The sequence below is a fragment of the Dasypus novemcinctus genome, chromosome 21 (genome assembly GCF_030445035.2).
Source record: "Dasypus novemcinctus isolate mDasNov1 chromosome 21, mDasNov1.1.hap2, whole genome shotgun sequence".
NCBI classification, from domain to species: Eukaryota; Metazoa; Chordata; class Mammalia; order Cingulata; family Dasypodidae; genus Dasypus; species Dasypus novemcinctus.
This window is the reverse complement of record NC_080693.1, coordinates 77,680,046-77,695,758: the sequence shown is the minus strand read 5'-3', so window position 1 is coordinate 77,695,758 and position 15,713 is coordinate 77,680,046. Positions and strand designations below refer to the sequence as shown.

The 15,713-nt window shown below is 62.1% G+C and overlaps 1 protein-coding gene across 3 annotated transcripts in view; it reads left to right on the top strand.

Annotated features, from left to right (window-relative positions):
* SDK2 (sidekick cell adhesion molecule 2) overlaps positions 1 to 15,713 on the top strand; it is a 257,675-nt gene that overhangs the window by 210,312 nt on the left and 31,650 nt on the right. For 2 of the 3 annotated variants that reach the window (XM_058284651.2, XM_058284649.2), the window contains exons 25-36: positions 126 to 363; positions 1,079 to 1,194; positions 1,796 to 1,985; positions 3,152 to 3,250; positions 4,494 to 4,688; positions 5,716 to 5,917; positions 7,113 to 7,216; positions 7,693 to 7,763; positions 9,373 to 9,508; positions 10,798 to 10,854; positions 11,909 to 12,010; positions 12,122 to 12,237. In XM_058284651.2, coding sequence (XP_058140634.1) covers positions 126 to 363; positions 1,079 to 1,194; positions 1,796 to 1,985; positions 3,152 to 3,250; positions 4,494 to 4,688; positions 5,716 to 5,917; positions 7,113 to 7,216; positions 7,693 to 7,763; positions 9,373 to 9,508; positions 10,798 to 10,854; positions 11,909 to 12,010; positions 12,122 to 12,237 — 1,626 coding nt within the window. The remainder of the gene's footprint in view (positions 1 to 125; positions 364 to 1,078; positions 1,195 to 1,795; positions 1,986 to 3,151; positions 3,251 to 4,493; positions 4,689 to 5,715; positions 5,918 to 7,112; positions 7,217 to 7,692; positions 7,764 to 9,372; positions 9,509 to 10,797; positions 10,855 to 11,908; positions 12,011 to 12,121; positions 12,238 to 15,713) is intronic. The other variant, XM_058284650.2, reaches the window with a different exon arrangement.

The following is a 15,713-nucleotide window of genomic DNA, read 5'->3' as shown; positions in this document are numbered from 1 at the left end:
GGGTAACCCTGAAGGCCCCCCGGAAGAGGGGGCACCAGGGTCCCTGCGCACCCCAGAGACGTCCTTCCTCGCTCAGGGGCTGGCCTGGCCTCACTGCAGCTCTGCCCGCCCCCGCCTCGCTGCAGCCGCTCCCGGAGATGGAGTACAACGGCAACCCCGAGTCCGTGGGCTACAAGATCAAGTACAGCCGGGCCGACGGCCGCGGCAAGAGCCTGAGCCACGTGGTGCACGACCGCGTGGAGCGCGAGTACACCATCGAGGACCTGGAGGAGTGGACGGCGTACCGCGTGCAGGTCCAGGCCTTCAACGCCATCGGAAGCGGGCCCTGGAGCCAGACAGTCGTGGGCAGGACCCGGGAGTCGGGTAGGCTCTCCCGCCGCCCCGCCCGCCTCCGGCTGGGGCGCCCCCAACTCCCCCACGGCGTCTCCCTGCCGGCAGGGCCACCCAAGGGCTCAGGAGGCTGCAGCTGTTGCCTCCAGGACGGCCCAAGGGCCTCCTCCCCGCAGCTGGGCTCTTCACGCCCCCAGCACCCACTTCTCCCCTGCAGCCCTTCCCCAGGCCCCCCATGGCCCCCAAAGGCAAGACTAACTGCCTACCTCCCTGCCCTCAGCAATGACCCTGACCCCTTGGGGCCCGAGATGCGTGCTGGGGAAAGGGCCTGCTCTCGGAACACTCCAGAAATAAAACAGGGACTCACTTCAGAAGGGGAGCCCACAGCCCACGGCCACCCTCTGTCGTCCATGTGCAGCCCACCACCGGACTGTCAGGTGACAGGATGGCTGACCTGGGCCACCCGAGTCAGGGTCGCGCCCTCAGGACGCGCAAGTCGTTGGGAAGGTGACCGAGCAGAGGGAGCCTGGGAAGGCGAACCAGAGTCCCCAGGGGCGTGCGCGGCGTTCCCAAGCCGGAAGAGGGCAGAGGGGGGAGGCCCGCCCTTCAGGGGCCGCCCGCCGCGTTGCTGCGCGTGGAGCAGGCCGTGTCGGGCTGGCTCTCCTCTCCGTCCCGCGGCCTGCCCGCCTCCTTCCCTGCAGGGTCCCCGCTGGTCCTGAGTCCCCTGTCCCCGCCCTCCCTCCCGCAGTGCCCTCCGCCGGCCCCACCAACGTGTCGGCGCTGGCCACCACCTCCAGCAGCGTGCTGGTGCGCTGGGGCGAGATCCCCGAGGCCGACCGCAACGGGCAGGTGCTGGGCTACAAGGTGCGTCTCAGGTCGGGGACCGGGATGGGAGGAGACTGCGCCCCCCACGCCCGCTCCCCCAGCCCCTGCCTCCTGGGCGGACGCTGGTCTCCATGGCAACCAGCGAAGCCAGTGCTGCTTTTCCTCAGGGTTAGCCCCAGCGTCCTTGGGGCTGCTGCACCTCCTAGGAGGCCCCAAGCCTCTGCTCCAATGGGCCCAGCACCCATCTCCATATCTCCCAAAATTCCTCTCCCAGCTGTGCCTAGCTGCAGGGTCTCACCCTGGCCTGGAAGTCGGGAGACGGGTGTCGATTCCAGGCTCTGCCCTCCTTGCTGTGTGACCTTGAACAAGGAACACCCCCTCTCTGGGCCTGTTTTCTCATCCAGGTGCTCTCTAAGGACCCTCCCAGCACCAGGATTCTGGGTCCATTCTGCCCCCCCCCCCCAGCCCTCGGGAATCCTAGCTTTGCCATTTGCCCCCTAACCCCTTGGGGCCAAGGCTCTCACAAAAGTCCAGGTCTGCCAACCCAGTCCCCACCCACCCTGCTCCCGGGGATGGGACCCAGGGGAGGTGCTGGAGGCACCAGAGCCCTGGCCCTCACCCCTGCGCTGGGCGCGGGCAGGTGGTGTACAAGGAGAAGGACTCGGACGCGCAGCCCCGCTTCTGGCTGGTGGAAGGGAACTCCTCGCGCAGTGCCCAGCTCTCAGGCTTGGGCAAGTACGTGCTGTACGAGATCCAGGTGCTAGCTTTCACGCGCATTGGGGACGGCAGCCCCAGCCACCCGCCCGTCCTGGCACGGACGCTGGATGACGGTGAGACCCCGCCCTGCCTGGGGACACTGCCTGCCGCCTGCCCTGCCCCTCCCTCTGGGCTCCTGCTTCACCCGCGGGTACGCGGTGGGGAAGGGGCCCCTGCCGGGGGACACTGATTGCATCGTGTGCTCCCAGAGAGAAGGGGCTGTGCCCGGGCAACTTGGCATCCACGGCCATCTCCTGCTCTCTCTCCGGGACAAGTGTTCAGAACAGGGACTTGGCCTAGTTTTTATTTCTCTTCTCCTGGGGCAGGTTCTCTTTAAGTAAAGGGCAGCAGAAAGCAAAGCCTCGGCTTTCCCCGGGCATGCACACCTCCTTGTCCTGTTTGCAAAGGAGAGGCTGGGGGGCTCCACGCGTCCGTCCCACAGCAAAGCCCCACCGAGGGCTGACAGAAATGACCGTGGCCCTCCTGCCCATACACACCCGCAGGAACTGCCCACATAGACATCGGTGGGGTCCAGGCAAGAGGGCCAAAGGGGACCCACACACCTGTGTCTGCATACTTAGTTATAAATCCATCTAATTAGCTGTTAAGTGAAATAAGGTCAAGCCTCCTGCCTTGACAGATACACCCTCGTCGTGGCCTGGAGGGCCAAGTTCAAATGTAAAATTCTCAGGCTTCTTGGTGCTCTGTGCTGGGATGTGGCAGTACAGGAAGAGCTGCCCCCAGTCGATGGTCCCCCCATTTCTTCCCACCGTCTTCCCTGTCCCACATCATCCAATCTCCATCTGCACCCCGCAAGCAACTCAGTCCAGGGGTGCACACACCAGCAGTCTCCCCTCCCCCCAGGAAGTGGATCTCGGAAGAGGCCTGCACAGACCCTGGAAGTCGGCAGGGAGGGCCAGGGCAGGCTCAGGGTGGGCGCATCCCCTTGCTCCTCAGAGCCCATGGGGAGGGCTCAGAGGGGACCCCATTTCCCATTCCAAGCTCAGCCCAGCTGTGCGTGTATATTGGCGCATACCCAGACACGGAGACCCGAGGAAAGCAGGAGGCCCTTGTAGCGCCAGCCACATGGTGCAGATGTAGAGAATGGAGACCTCGTGGGGCTCACTGTGTCCCCAGCTCCCAACCCAGGGTCGGGCACGGTGCTCGCCCTACCTCCCCAAGCCGTGGCCCTCCCCGCCACCCACCGCGCCACTCAGCCCCTCGTCCTCTGCCCCTCCAGTGCCCGGGCCGCCCGTGGGCATCCTGTTCCCCGAGGTGAGGACCACGTCCGTGCGGCTGGTCTGGCAGCCCCCCGCCACCCCCAACGGCATCATCCTCGGTAAGCCCTGCCCATCTCCCCGCGCAGCCCCTCCAGGCCGGAGGCGCAAAGGAAGCCTGGGTGCCGGCCGGAGGGTGAGGAGGGCCCCAGCCTCATTTCTCCAGCTAGAAGCCTCAGTACACAGGATTATCTGTGGGGAGACAAGGGGGAGCTCAGTTCCTTAAGGCCAGTGGTTGCCTTTGTGCCCCCGAAGTGCCCCCATGCCCCTGGCCAGCTGGCCCGCTTGCATGCCTCATGCGTTAGCCAAAGGGGTGCTGGTGCAGAATACCAGAAATGGGTTGGTTTTATAAAGGGTATTTATTTGGGGTAGGAGCTTATAGATACCAGGCCATAAAGTATGTTACTTCCTTCACCAAAGTCTATTTCCACGTGGTGGAGCAAGATGGCTGCTGACGTCTGCAAGGGTTCAGGCTTCCTGCGTTCCTGGGGCTTGCTTTTCTCTGGGCTCAGTGTTCCTGTCTTCCTGGGGCTGGCTCCTCTTTCCTCTGTGAGCTTACTTCCCAGGGCTCCAGCCTAAGGCTTCAGCATCAAACTCCAACATCAAAACTCCAACATCAAAAACCCTCAACTCTGTCCTTTGCCATGCCTTTTATCTGTGAGTCCCCACCCACCAAGGGGTGGAGACTCAACGCCCTAATCATAACTCAATTATGCCCAGGTGCAGATCAGATTCAAACCTAATCCAAAATCTATTTTTGGAATGCATCACCATATCAAACTGCTACACCTCATCTGCTGTTTCTAAGTGTGGCCAGGCGAGGGCGCGCTCACTGCCGAGAAGAGAGAGGCTGTGACTCAAAAGCATGGTTTCCTGTTAAAAGGTTCACACACACAGCCCGCCTCACGGGAGAAGACCCTCGGGGTTGAAGTCACTGACTGCGAGCTTGAGCAAATGGGCTTCCCAGCTCCCTGGCCTGTACAAGGGTGGAACTGGCCACAGGCGCCTGTTCCAGGGCCATGGGCCTGCCTCGCCTGCCCCAAAAGGCCTCCAGGCATGAAGGGGCAGGCGCTTCGGAATTCCAGCGCACGCACCTGCTGCCTGGCTGGTCCAGCCTCTCCCACCTTGGTTGCCTCACCTGGGGCTGCCTTGGGGACCAGAGGCCCTGGGTGGAGAATGCCCTGGGGTCCCCATTCCCTAAGCGGCCAAGTGCGCCGGCCGAGGAAAGAATGGCCCTGTCCCAGGCCTCCACTGGGAAGGCTCGCCCTGTGTGCCAGCGCGGCCCCTCTCCTTCCTCCCCCACAGCTTACCAGATCACCCACCGGCTCAACGCCACCACGTCCAGTGCCGCCACGGTGGAGGTGCTGGCCCCCAGCGCCCGCCAGTACACGGCCACCAGCCTCAAGCCAGAGTCCAGCTACCTGTTCCGCATCACGGCCCAGACCCGCAAGGGCTGGGGGGAGGCGGCCGAGGCCTTGGTGGTGACCACGGAGAAGAGAGGTGAATGCCCACGGGGGCTGGGGCAGCCTGGGGGCAGCAGAGGGGCGCCCCCAGCCAACCCCAGTGCTCAGAGCCCCTCCACGTGACCAGCTGGGGCCCTGCTAGTCATGAGTCACCTTTTCCTCTGCCTGGAAGAGACGGTGGACTCGCAGTTCTGAAGCCAAGGACAGCGAGGGGCCGGGTGGGTCTTCCAGAGCTGAGCTGGGGGTCCCCTCCCAAAGGAGCCTGCCCTGGCTGCCCCAGCTTCCGGTTTTCTAGAGGGAAGAGAGATGCCTGTCTCCTTCCCCCTCACCCCTCCCCCTCCAAGGGCCTCAGCAGCCCAGGCTGCCCCAGCTGGCATCTCACCCATGTCCCCAGAAGCCGCCCGAGTCGGCGCCTCCCTCGAGACTGAGTCCCCAGAAGCAGGCCTGAGCCGCAGATTCATGTGAAAGTGATTATTAAGAAATGTCCCCAGTAGGACAGTGGTTTTCGACTAAAGGCTACTACCCCCCTGACCCCGAGGCATATTTGGCAATGTCTGGAGACAATGGTTGTCACATCTCAGCGGGGGATGGAGGGAAGCTGGTGGCATCTAGTGGGCACAGGCCAGGGCCGCTGCTAACCATCCAGCTGCAGTGACAGCCCCACAGCAAAGAACAACCCAGCCCCAAATGCCCGTAGCGCCCGAGAAATTCGGTGGGCGAGGGGGCGAGCCAGGGCAGGGAAGGAGGCCAGGGGTGGAAGCAGGTCCCGCAGAGGGGACGTTTGGCTCGATCCCGCTCCTCCCTGACCGGGCGGAGGAGCCGGGATGTTGGCATGGGCTGCCAGTCCCAGGCTTAGGGCTGCCTGCAGGAGCTGCAAATCCCCAGGTCCCCTGCCAGGAGAGATGGGGGTGGGGGGGTAGGGGAGCTGCAGAGGGAGCGAGAGCACGCGGGGTCCGTGTGCCTGTGGTGAGGCCCAGGCACCTCCTGCCCCCCACCCCGGCCCGGCCCGTGGCACGGCCTCGGCCTCCTGGCTCACCCGCTCCCCCCTGCCCGCCCCCTTGCAGACCGCCCGCAGCCGCCCGGCAAGCCCGTGGTGCAGCAGGAGGACGTGAAGGCGCGCAGCGTGCTGCTGGCCTGGGAGCCGGGCAGCGACGGGCTGTCCCCGGTGCGCTACTACTCGGTGCAGACGCGCGAGCTGCCGGGCGGCCGGTGGGCGCTGCACTCGGCCTCCGTGAGCCACAACGCCTCCACCTTCCTCGTGGACAGGTGAGGCCCAGCCCGCCCGGCCCGGCGGCCCCGGCGCGGGTCCCTGGGGGGCTGCCTGCCCCAGCCAGTCTCGTCCCCTCCGGCTCCGTCTCCCTTCCCCCCTCCCTCTCTAGAGCCTGTTAGGATCGCGTCTGAATTATCTATTTCTGGAGCCCCCGAGCCCCCCTTCGGTGAAGTGCCGCCGTCCTTCATTAGCAGTTCTTCCCAGCCAGGCGGCACCTTCGTCTTTAATTCAATAGGGGAGTGGGGCCGCATGCTGAAAATCTGGCTTTCATTTCATTCCTAGTCGGCTGGATTTTTTATATTCCGGCTGACGTGACCAGGAGTTTTGAGCAAGGCTTCCCTCCCCCACCCCGCCACACCAGTCAATCCGAAGGGGAGGCCCTGGCTGAGAGAGGAGACGCCCCTGTTAGTTCTGGAGACCCTCAGCCCTTCCCAAATGTCCTGAATTCAAGAACGGATGGGGGGGGGAGCAGATTTGGCTCAACAGATAGAGCATCCGCCTACCACATGGGAGGTCCACGGTTCAAACCCTGGGCCTCCTTGACCCATGTGGAGCTGGCCCATGCGCAGTGCTGATGCGCGCAAGGAGTGCCCTGCCACGCAGGGGTGTCCCCCGTGCAGGGGAGCCCCACGTGCAAGGAGTGCACCCTGTAAGGGGAGCCACCCAGCACAAAAAAAGTGCACCCTGCCCAGGAATGGCGCCGCCCACACAGAGAGCTGACACAGCAAGATGACGCAACAAAAAAAACACAGATTCTTGGTGCCGCTGATAAGAATACAAGGGGACAAAGAAGAGCACACAGTGAATGGACCCAGAGAGCAGACAACGGGGGGGGGGGGGGGGGGCAAGGCGGGGAAGGGGAGAGAAATAAGTAAAACATAAATAAATCTTTTTTTAAAAAAAAGGGATGGCAGTTTGGGGGACAGTAGTCTGTTCGATCGGGGGTGCTGGGCTCTTTTAGCCACGTGGTCCTCTGAGGTGGGACCTTTTAGAACTGGAGCCAAAGGTGAGGCCACGCACCGGGAAGGCATGGCTGGGGTCTGGCTGGGTGTTCGGGACCCTTCAGAGCCCCCAGGCCCCCTTCTGTGTGGTGGGCGGGGATCCCTGCCCCCCTTTCCCTGTGCAGAGGCGTAGGCACCGGCGAAGCCCTTGTGGGGTGCCTTGGTGGGCTGAGCCCGCTTCTCCCTGCAGGCTCAAGCCCTTCACATCCTACAAGTTCCGAGTGAAGGCGACCAATGACATCGGGGACAGCGAGTTCAGCGAGGAGTCGGAGTCGCTGACCACCCTGCAGGCCGGTCAGTGCCCCCACCCGACCCCAGGCTTTTGGGCGGGGCCAGCTGGGCCCTTCTCTGGCTCCTCTCCTTAGCCCCAGGAGGCTCCGGCCAGAGGGGCCAGGACCTTGGCCTTGGCCCAGCTGCCAGCCTGCCCGGGCTCAGGCACCCAGAGCCAGCCTGGCCTTCCAGTAGTTTCCTTCCCTGTGTCCCACAAGCTTGCGGCTGCTCCAGAAAGCCTGGGCGTGGCGGGGGGGAGATGCTCAGAGGGAGGCGGGCGCAGCAGCCACGGGCTCCGAGGACTGGCGGTGAGGGGCCTGAGGACCCTTGAATTTGGGCTGGGCTCAGGCTGCACCCCCCTTTCCCCTCCACACTCTCCCTCTGTTTGTGGAGGTCAGGGCCCTGGTGAGGGCCCTGCAGTCGTGGGTGACCTAAGCTGGAGCTGGGCCAGCAGCAGCTGGTCCCTGGAGCCCCCATAGCTCACCTGCCTCTCTCTGCAGCCCCCGAAGAAGCACCCACCATCCTCTCCGTGACGCCCCACACCATCACCTCTGTGCTGATCCGCTGGCAGGTACGGCCTTGTGGGGGTCCAGAAACCCAACAGCCCCCTGAGGGCTGCCAGCGGCTCCCAGGTTCTCTGCCCTCGAGGCACATGGGAAGGCATGAGAAGGTGGGGCACGGGCACTTCATGGGACAGGTTAAGGACATGTGTGCACACACACTTGCATACACATGAATGGGCTGCACATTCACACGTGTGCAGCACAAACACTCATGCACACACACATGCACACACACAAATGGACTGCACATACAAATGTGTGCAGCGCATAGACACATGCACACACATGCATACACACATGAATGGGCTGCACATACACAAGTGTGCAGCACATACACACATGCACACACGTGCACACACACGAATGGGCTGCGCATACACACGTGTGCACGTACATACACACACGCGTGCCTGGTCTGCTGAATTTTTGGACAGAACAGAGCCGTGCTGGTCAGTGAGGAGACCCCCCAGTAGACCCAATGCAGGTGCACGCCTACCAGGGGTCGCCCTGCCTGTCCCCGGGAAAGGAGTCCACGCCCGGACAGAGAACAAACCCCGTGGCCTGCTCCGCCAGCTGCCCGCTCCTGGGTGGACACGGCTGCTCCGCCACCGCCCGAGGAGGGGCCTGGCACGAGCCCAGGCCGCCCTGGGAGCCTCAGGTCGCTCCCTTGCCCTCCCGACTGCGGCCTTGGGCTCAGCAGGTCACCTGCCCTGCTCCTGCCTCGTCGGAGGTCAAAGTTCCAGGCACCAACCAGTAGCCCCCCCACCCCCCAGAAGGGAAAGCGCTGGAAGAGAAAACCAGGAGCACCCCCGGCCCCTCCCCCCAGTCAGGGGCGTCCCTACTGGAGACCACTTCCTCCAGGAAGGCAGCGCCCACCCCCAGTGCAGCTGCCAGCCCCAGGGCTGGAGCAGATGCAGTCCCAAGTGCCAGGGGGCAGAGGCGCCAGGAGCGGCCAGGGACACAATTAAGGGACGACTAGAAGGCGGAACATCTCAGCAGGTTTTTTAAGAGCTGTCGTAAAAAAGTAGGTTTCATCTTCTTCTGAAGCCCGTTCCCGCCCGGCTGTGGACAGGAGCAGAAAGCAAAGGAGAAAATGATGAGAGAGAGTGCAAGCTCCTACTTGCTGAGGAGAGAAGCCTGCTCTCAGGACCCCCGGGAAATACTGGCTAATGCTAAAGAGCCCTAAGGCAGAGGGTCAGGCAGCGGGGGCGCGCTGATATCCAAGCCAGGGAGTTTCTAGAGGAGGAATAGCTCTATGGAAAGTCCCGTGTGCCCAGAGGTGCACTTTGGACATCAGCGATGCTGTGTGATCTTAGGCAGCTCCTTAACCTCCCTGAACCTCAGTTTCCTGTTCTGTTAAATGAGGGCTCAAGTGGTGGTCCCAGCCTTCCCCACCTCACAGGGAACCCTGCAGTGAGGAAATGACCTCGCTGGAAATGCTTTGGATATTTAAAATGCAGGATGCCCTTTGATTCGTTTTCCTGCTGGAGACGCAGTCTCTGCCCGCAGGAACTATTCCGGGCTCGGAAGGCTGCACGCGCCTGCTCGGGAAGAGGGGGTGGGACCGGGTGGAAGGGGCCCGGGGCCCCTTCCCATTCCCCACCCCCTCCCCTGCAGCCGCCCGCGGAGGACAAGGTCAACGGCATCCTCCTGGGCTTCCGGATCCGCTACCGGGAGCTGCTCTACGAGGGGCTCAGGGGCTTCACGCTGCGTGGCATCAACAACCCGGGGGCCACGTGGGCGGAGCTCACCCGTGAGTGACAGGCGCGGCGGGGGGAGGGCGGGTCCCTGCCACACCCCTCAGGCCTGCAGCCCGCCCCTCCCGTCCTCTGCCTGCCCTGCTCCCTGAACCACTCTAACCCCAGGCCCTGCCTCTCTCCCCTGCGTGTGCCTTTCTCTCCCCGCCTCATTCTTCTCTTAGCCAATATTGGCGGAGTACCTCCCCAGGGGGTGCGCGGACAGACGAACAAGACAAAGGGGCGGGCCCCCTCGGAGCTTACAAGCTCGTGGGGGGAGCCAGGCGTTAAAGAAGCAAACCAGAGCTAGGAAACGAGGACCGCGGTCACGGCATGCGTGGGTGGCCGGCGGAGGGGCTGTCCGGCAGGGGCCTAAGCGAGGGCATGACAGAGTTGCGGTCACTGGTGGCTTTGGGGGTGACGGTTTGGTCAAAGGGACAGGCGTGGAGTCCAGCTGGAGCCCGTGCAGCTGCGCAGCCCCAAGGGGATGGACTTGGGTCCAAGGTGGCGCTCAGAATGGAAGGAGGGGCCGCTCTGGGGGGTGAGGGGTTATGGCCTAGAACCACAAGCCCCCGCACTGTCGGACGCAGGGAAGGGGTGGGGGTCCTGCAGGGGAGTCCAGGACCCCGCCAGGCCAGGGCACCCTCATGCAAGCAGAGCCTGGCAGGAAAGGAGGGGCAGTTTAGGAGCCACTCGGTGTTGATTTTTCCTCCCCTAATTCTTCTAAACCTTTCGTGCCTCATCTTCTAGAGGCTATTGGCAGACAACAAAACGATCGAAAGGAGTATTAGGAGAAAAACTCAGAAGTAGCTGATCCAACAGCTGGTGTATTTTGTGTTTGTTTTTTGCAGACATTTGCTTGCGCTTGTGATTTTATATGGCCCGTGTATAATACAGTCATATTTCCTGATGGTAAAATTTTTTCTGGCTCATATAAGTAAATTAACGACTCTAGTATTTCATGGTGGTTCTCCAGGAGCTCCAGGTTTGAATTAGAAGGTTCCGCAGAGCCGTTCCGGGGGATGCTGGACTCTTAAGACGCTTGAGATAGAGATGCATGGCCCTGGGCCGGTGGGCACCGGGGTGGGGGTAGCGCTGTCTTCAGCGCTGACTCCTTCCCCTGCTCCTGTCCTGGCTCCTAACTTAGGGTCAGGATTCCAGAACTTTCCATCCTCTGTCCATTGCCGGGCCAGCCGGAGCAGCCCTCTCTCCACCATACCCCCCTGTCGTGGGCTGTGTGATGCGTGTGCACTAACCTCCCCTGTCTGCTGTCTCCTCTGGCCCCCCCGCCCCCCTCACCCCGTAGCCATGTACTCCACACGGAACCTGAGCCGGCCCGGCCTCACACAGTACGAGCTGGACAGTAAGTCTCCTTGCATGGCGGCTCCCGGGGCCGCTCTCTTCAGGGTGGGGAGGGGAGGGGGCCTCGGAGAACGCAGACCACAGGCCGGGCGGCGCACCCCCACCCCAGGGCCCTTGAAAAATGGGGCCTCCCCTGGCATGCATGACTTTTCCAGAAAGGTAGGGGGGTGGCCAGGGAGTCTCCCCAAAGTTGCCTCCCGTCGGGTGCAGCACAAAAAAGGAAAAGCCTGTGGCCTCATGCCCCGGCGGGTCCCGGGGAGGTCTGTGGTCGCGCTCCTGGGCTCTGCTGGCCAGGCCATGCCCACTGCGCCACCCCGTCTCACCCAGGATGACCGCTCGGCACAGCCTTGGTTCCTGATTGCTTCCGAGGGCCGTACCTGGCAGGAGCAGACAGCGGCTGTGCTCGCCAGCCGCCGTCTCCCCTCGGACCAGGACCTGCCCCTGCCCTTGCGCGCCCCAAGCCCTCACGCTCTCCCTGAACCCCAGCCACGGGCAAGAGCACCCCACGCGCCGTCGAAGAAGCGCTAGTTTCAGATTCCGTTTCCCTCTTCCAGCCGCCGCCCAGGCACCTTGCCCCAAGCACCTCAGTCACACTTGGAGAAAATGGGATTTTCTCAGCCCTGCATTCATATCCAATAACCCCCGCCCTTTAGGGCCGAGGCTCCTTGTGTAAGAGGTGGCCGATGGGGGTTTGGGGAGCCCCCGGAGCTGGGAAATTTAAGGCTCCGCCATGCAGGGGTGGGAGCGTGGGGAGGGGGTGGCCCTGTGACCCGGCGTGCCAGGAGCTGGGGTCTGTGGTCCGGCGTGAACACTAGCCGTGCCCACTTCCTGCCCCTGAAGAGACCCGTTTGGGTGATAAAAGCCGTGGCCACCCTGGGCCAGGAAGGCAGCCAGGAGGAGGGGAGGAGGACACAGCCTCAGGGCGGTACCTCGCCTAACTTTTCATGAACCTTCCTACAGGGGAGCAGAATCGCAGGGGTGCCTCCCGCTCCCCGCAGCCGCCGCCCTGCATGGTGCAGGGACGGTAACCCCGTGTGCTTCCCTCCCACCCCCAGACCTGAGCCAGCACAGGCGGTACGAGATCCGGATGAGCGTGTACAACGCCGTGGGCGAGGGCCCCTCCAGCCCGCCCCAGGAGGTCTTTGTCGGGGAGGCGGGTGAGTGCCCCAGCGAGGCCAGCCGGGGGAGGCGTGGCACCTGGGCCCCCAAACCACCCCCCCCCCCCGCCAAACCAGCTCCCTTGTGCCTAAGCCACTCCCCTCCCCCAGTGCCTACTGGGGCGCCGCGCAATGTGGCCGTCCATGGCGCCACGGCCACGCAGCTGGATGTGACGTGGGAGCCGCCTCCGCTGGAGAGCCAGAATGGAGACATCCAGGGCTACAAGGTAGGGGCCCGCTGGCACGGAGAGGGGGCCCAAAGGGGCCAGGGAGTAGGTCGGCGGGTGGTGAAGGGCCCATGGGTGGCAGGGGGAGGGGTGCCCAGGTCCCTCCTCCCCCCTTGCCTGTCGCACTTGATCCACCGAAGTGTTGTGCCGCTGTGGCAAAACAGCACCTATCCTAGGCACGTCCTCAGAGCAGCATAGCTCAGCTGCAAGAGAGGCCACGCCCAGCTTTGGGTCATTGTGAGCAGCAGCAACCCCCCCTCCCCCCCCTCCTCCGCCTCCCCCGCCAAGCAGAGCACCCCTGAGTGGTTATTTGGCTCACCCTACTCACCGTCTTGATGCTAAGTGGGTAGATGAGCCAAAGGGCTCCTGGCTAGTATTGGAAGTCTTTGCCTAAAAAAACTATTAATAGATTTTGGATGATGTCATATCTTATGACCAGGATTCACTTAGTCCCTGCCAGTCACCACTGGCTCTTTGGAACTCTTCAATCCTCTTAACACGCTGGAAAGATGGTAGATTATGGATTTATATGCCCATTGTACAGATGAGGAAACTGAGGCCAGTTTAGGTGGCCTGGTCGAGGTTGTGAAAACAGCAGGGAGCAGAGTTCAGAGCCCAGGTCTGTGGGCTCTCATCCTGGGAGGGAGAAGAGGGGGCACTGGACGTTCAATCCCTAGAGGAGGTGGTTGGGGAAAGGGTAAGGTGTCCCCCTGGCCCAGGCACTGGGGACACACGGCTCTTGGCCGTCCCAAGGCCTGCCTCCTGCACAGGTGGCAGATTCTTCGCGGCTGTGTGTGATTCCAGAGGGCAGCCCCGGCGCCATGGCCAGGGTGGGGGGTTGAGGGTTGGACGGAGCCTCACGGTTCCCCCCCACCCAGACCCCACTTCACAGGCAAGGAAACTGAGGCTCAGCTTGCTCGGGTCCCGTGACTGGTAATACAAGTAGCCCGCCTTAAGACTGAATCCACGTGGAGTCTCCTTCCAGCTGGGGTGAAGGAGCAGGCAGGGGGGAGGAGAGGCGTCTGCCAAGGAAGCGCCAAGGATGGGTGACGTCACTCCAGTCTTGCCCAGGCGTACCAGCTGGGGAGGCTAAATATTGCACCCCTAGCATATGCTTCCCAGGAAAGGAGGGGTCAGGGCAGTGCCAACAACCGTTAGCAGCCTCCAGACTGTTGCATTTGGAAGTCGTGAGTTACTGCACAGACCATGGGCACCACGTATAACCCACCATGTCCCCACACCCCTATCTCAGCAGTTATGGTGGACAGGGAACTGCTGGAGGAGAGGACCTCAGAGAAAGGCATTCCAGAAAGGGGGGAAAGAAGCGCAAAGGCCCCGGGGTAGGCAGGTGCTCGGTGAGTTCAAGAAACAGCAAAGAGCCGTGTGTCCAGGAGCAGGTGGTGAGAAACGGGAGACGAGTCAGAGCAGTGACCAGCTGATGGAGGACCCCGGGTGGCTTTTGCTCTGAGAGGACAGGCCATGGGGGTGGGGAGTAGAGGCAGAGAAGAAACACGCTGCGACTTAGGGTTTTCAAAGGGTCCCGCTGGCTGCTGTGCGGAGAACGGGCTGAACGTCAGGAGGTGATGGAGTAATTCGGGGTGAAGCAAGATGAAATCTGGGGAGCCCTTCTTCAGGGGTCGGCCGTCTCTGGCTCTGTCCCTGGGTCAAATCCAGGCTGCCACTTGTGTCTGCGAATGAAGGCAGAGCTTACGGCCTGCAGAGCCTACCGTATTGATGGTCTGGTCCTCTCCAGACCACGTTTGCCGACCCTGGGTTATTGGGTTAGCAGCGTGGAGTGCGCAGGTGCCCCTGCTGGGTGGGGCTTGGAGGGGGCAGCGTTTCCCGACATCCCGTTTGAGTCTTGCTTTAAAGGGAAGTAGAGAGATGCAGCGGGAGCTGGAAGAAGGCCTGCAGGCAGCAGAGGGGCTTCGAGATGGGAGAGCCGACGTGTCTGTGCGCTGAGACAAACGACCCTGGAGAGAGGGGAGAGGTGGTGTTTCAGGAAAAGGGGGACACTGTGGTGGCGCGCTGACCTCGAGCAGGTGGCAGGGGCTGGGGCTTGGTGCGCGGTGACGGGGTCAGCCTTAGGGCACCCGGCCATTAGGACAGGAGGGAGGCCAGGCTAGAAGGGGTGGAGGTGGCTGCGGGAGCTGGTGGGAGGCCCACCTGCTGGCCTCAGTTTCTCAGGAGTGATCCTCAGCTGGGAGTGAGGAGGGGGAGCAGGGGAACCGGGGAGGGGTGTGGGCAGACGAGTGGACCAGGGAAATGAGGCTTATGCACTTGGATTTCAAGTGGTCCGGCCATTCGGCTGCGTGAACCTGCAGGCGTGGAGCCGACTTAACCAGGGCGGCGGTTTAATCAGGTCTGAGACGCTGAAGCTGGAAGGGCAGAAACAAAAGAAATAGGCAGTGACTATACTGGTGGGCCCCTACCCTGCTCCTGCCTGCAGGTATTTATCCACACAGCAGGTATTTATTGAGCACCAACGGTGAGCCCGGGATATTCTAGGTGCTTGGAACACGAGGAAACAGCATGGACAGAGCTGCCTGCCCTCTGTGAGGCTTACATTCTAGCAGACACCCAGGTACCCGAAGGTGCGGCCTCAGCCACAGATCCTTCTTTGTCTTCCACGCAAGTGTCAGTTCTTCTTGTTGTTAAGCATCATCTAATAAAGGTCGCTAAATTCAGCACGCACAAGTAGACGCTCTTGCTGAGGACACCTTGTTTATCAGCACGTCGTGCCCTGGGCCCTGGTTGCCACCCGTCCCCCTACCCCAGGATATATCCAGCCACTGACCCTCTGTCTCCTCCACCAGCACTTTCTCTCTCCCTCCGGTGGATGTCTCCCATGGAATAGAAGCTCCATGAAGCAGGTTCCATCCCTAACATGCCTTTTCTTGACCCCATGTTAACTTCCAGCTGTCACCCATTTCTTGGGCCCATCCCTTCACAGCAGAGTCTTCTGTGCTCACTGCTTCCAGTTCCCTTCTATTCCCTCCTGAGCCAGCTCCAAGTTGGTTTCATGCCACTACCCCACAGAATCCACTACCACCAAAGCCACCGGTCATTTCCATGTGGCCAATGGGCGGTCCACCTGCAGGCCTTGTCCTCCCCGACTTAGCAGCAGCGTTTGACATGGGGCGTCCGTCCCTCCTTGAAATACTCTCTTCTCTGGACTTCCCTCACTGGCTGTTTCCTCTCACCCCGATGCTCAACCGGTGACCCTCTTCTCTTGATCTCTCTTAATCCCCTTGGTGACTCACCAGGTGTGATGGTTATGTACACGTGTCACCTGGGCCAGGTATGGGTGCCCGGTTGTCTGGTCAAGCGAGTGCTGGCTTGATTTGTGGGGGTGTTTTATGGGTTTCAGTCATCACTAGGTTGATTGCCTCCCTGGCTGATGACATCTACAATCATTGGAGGAGATAGCCTGCGTCCAATCAGTTGGAGGCTTTAAAGGCAGAAGTGATGACTTC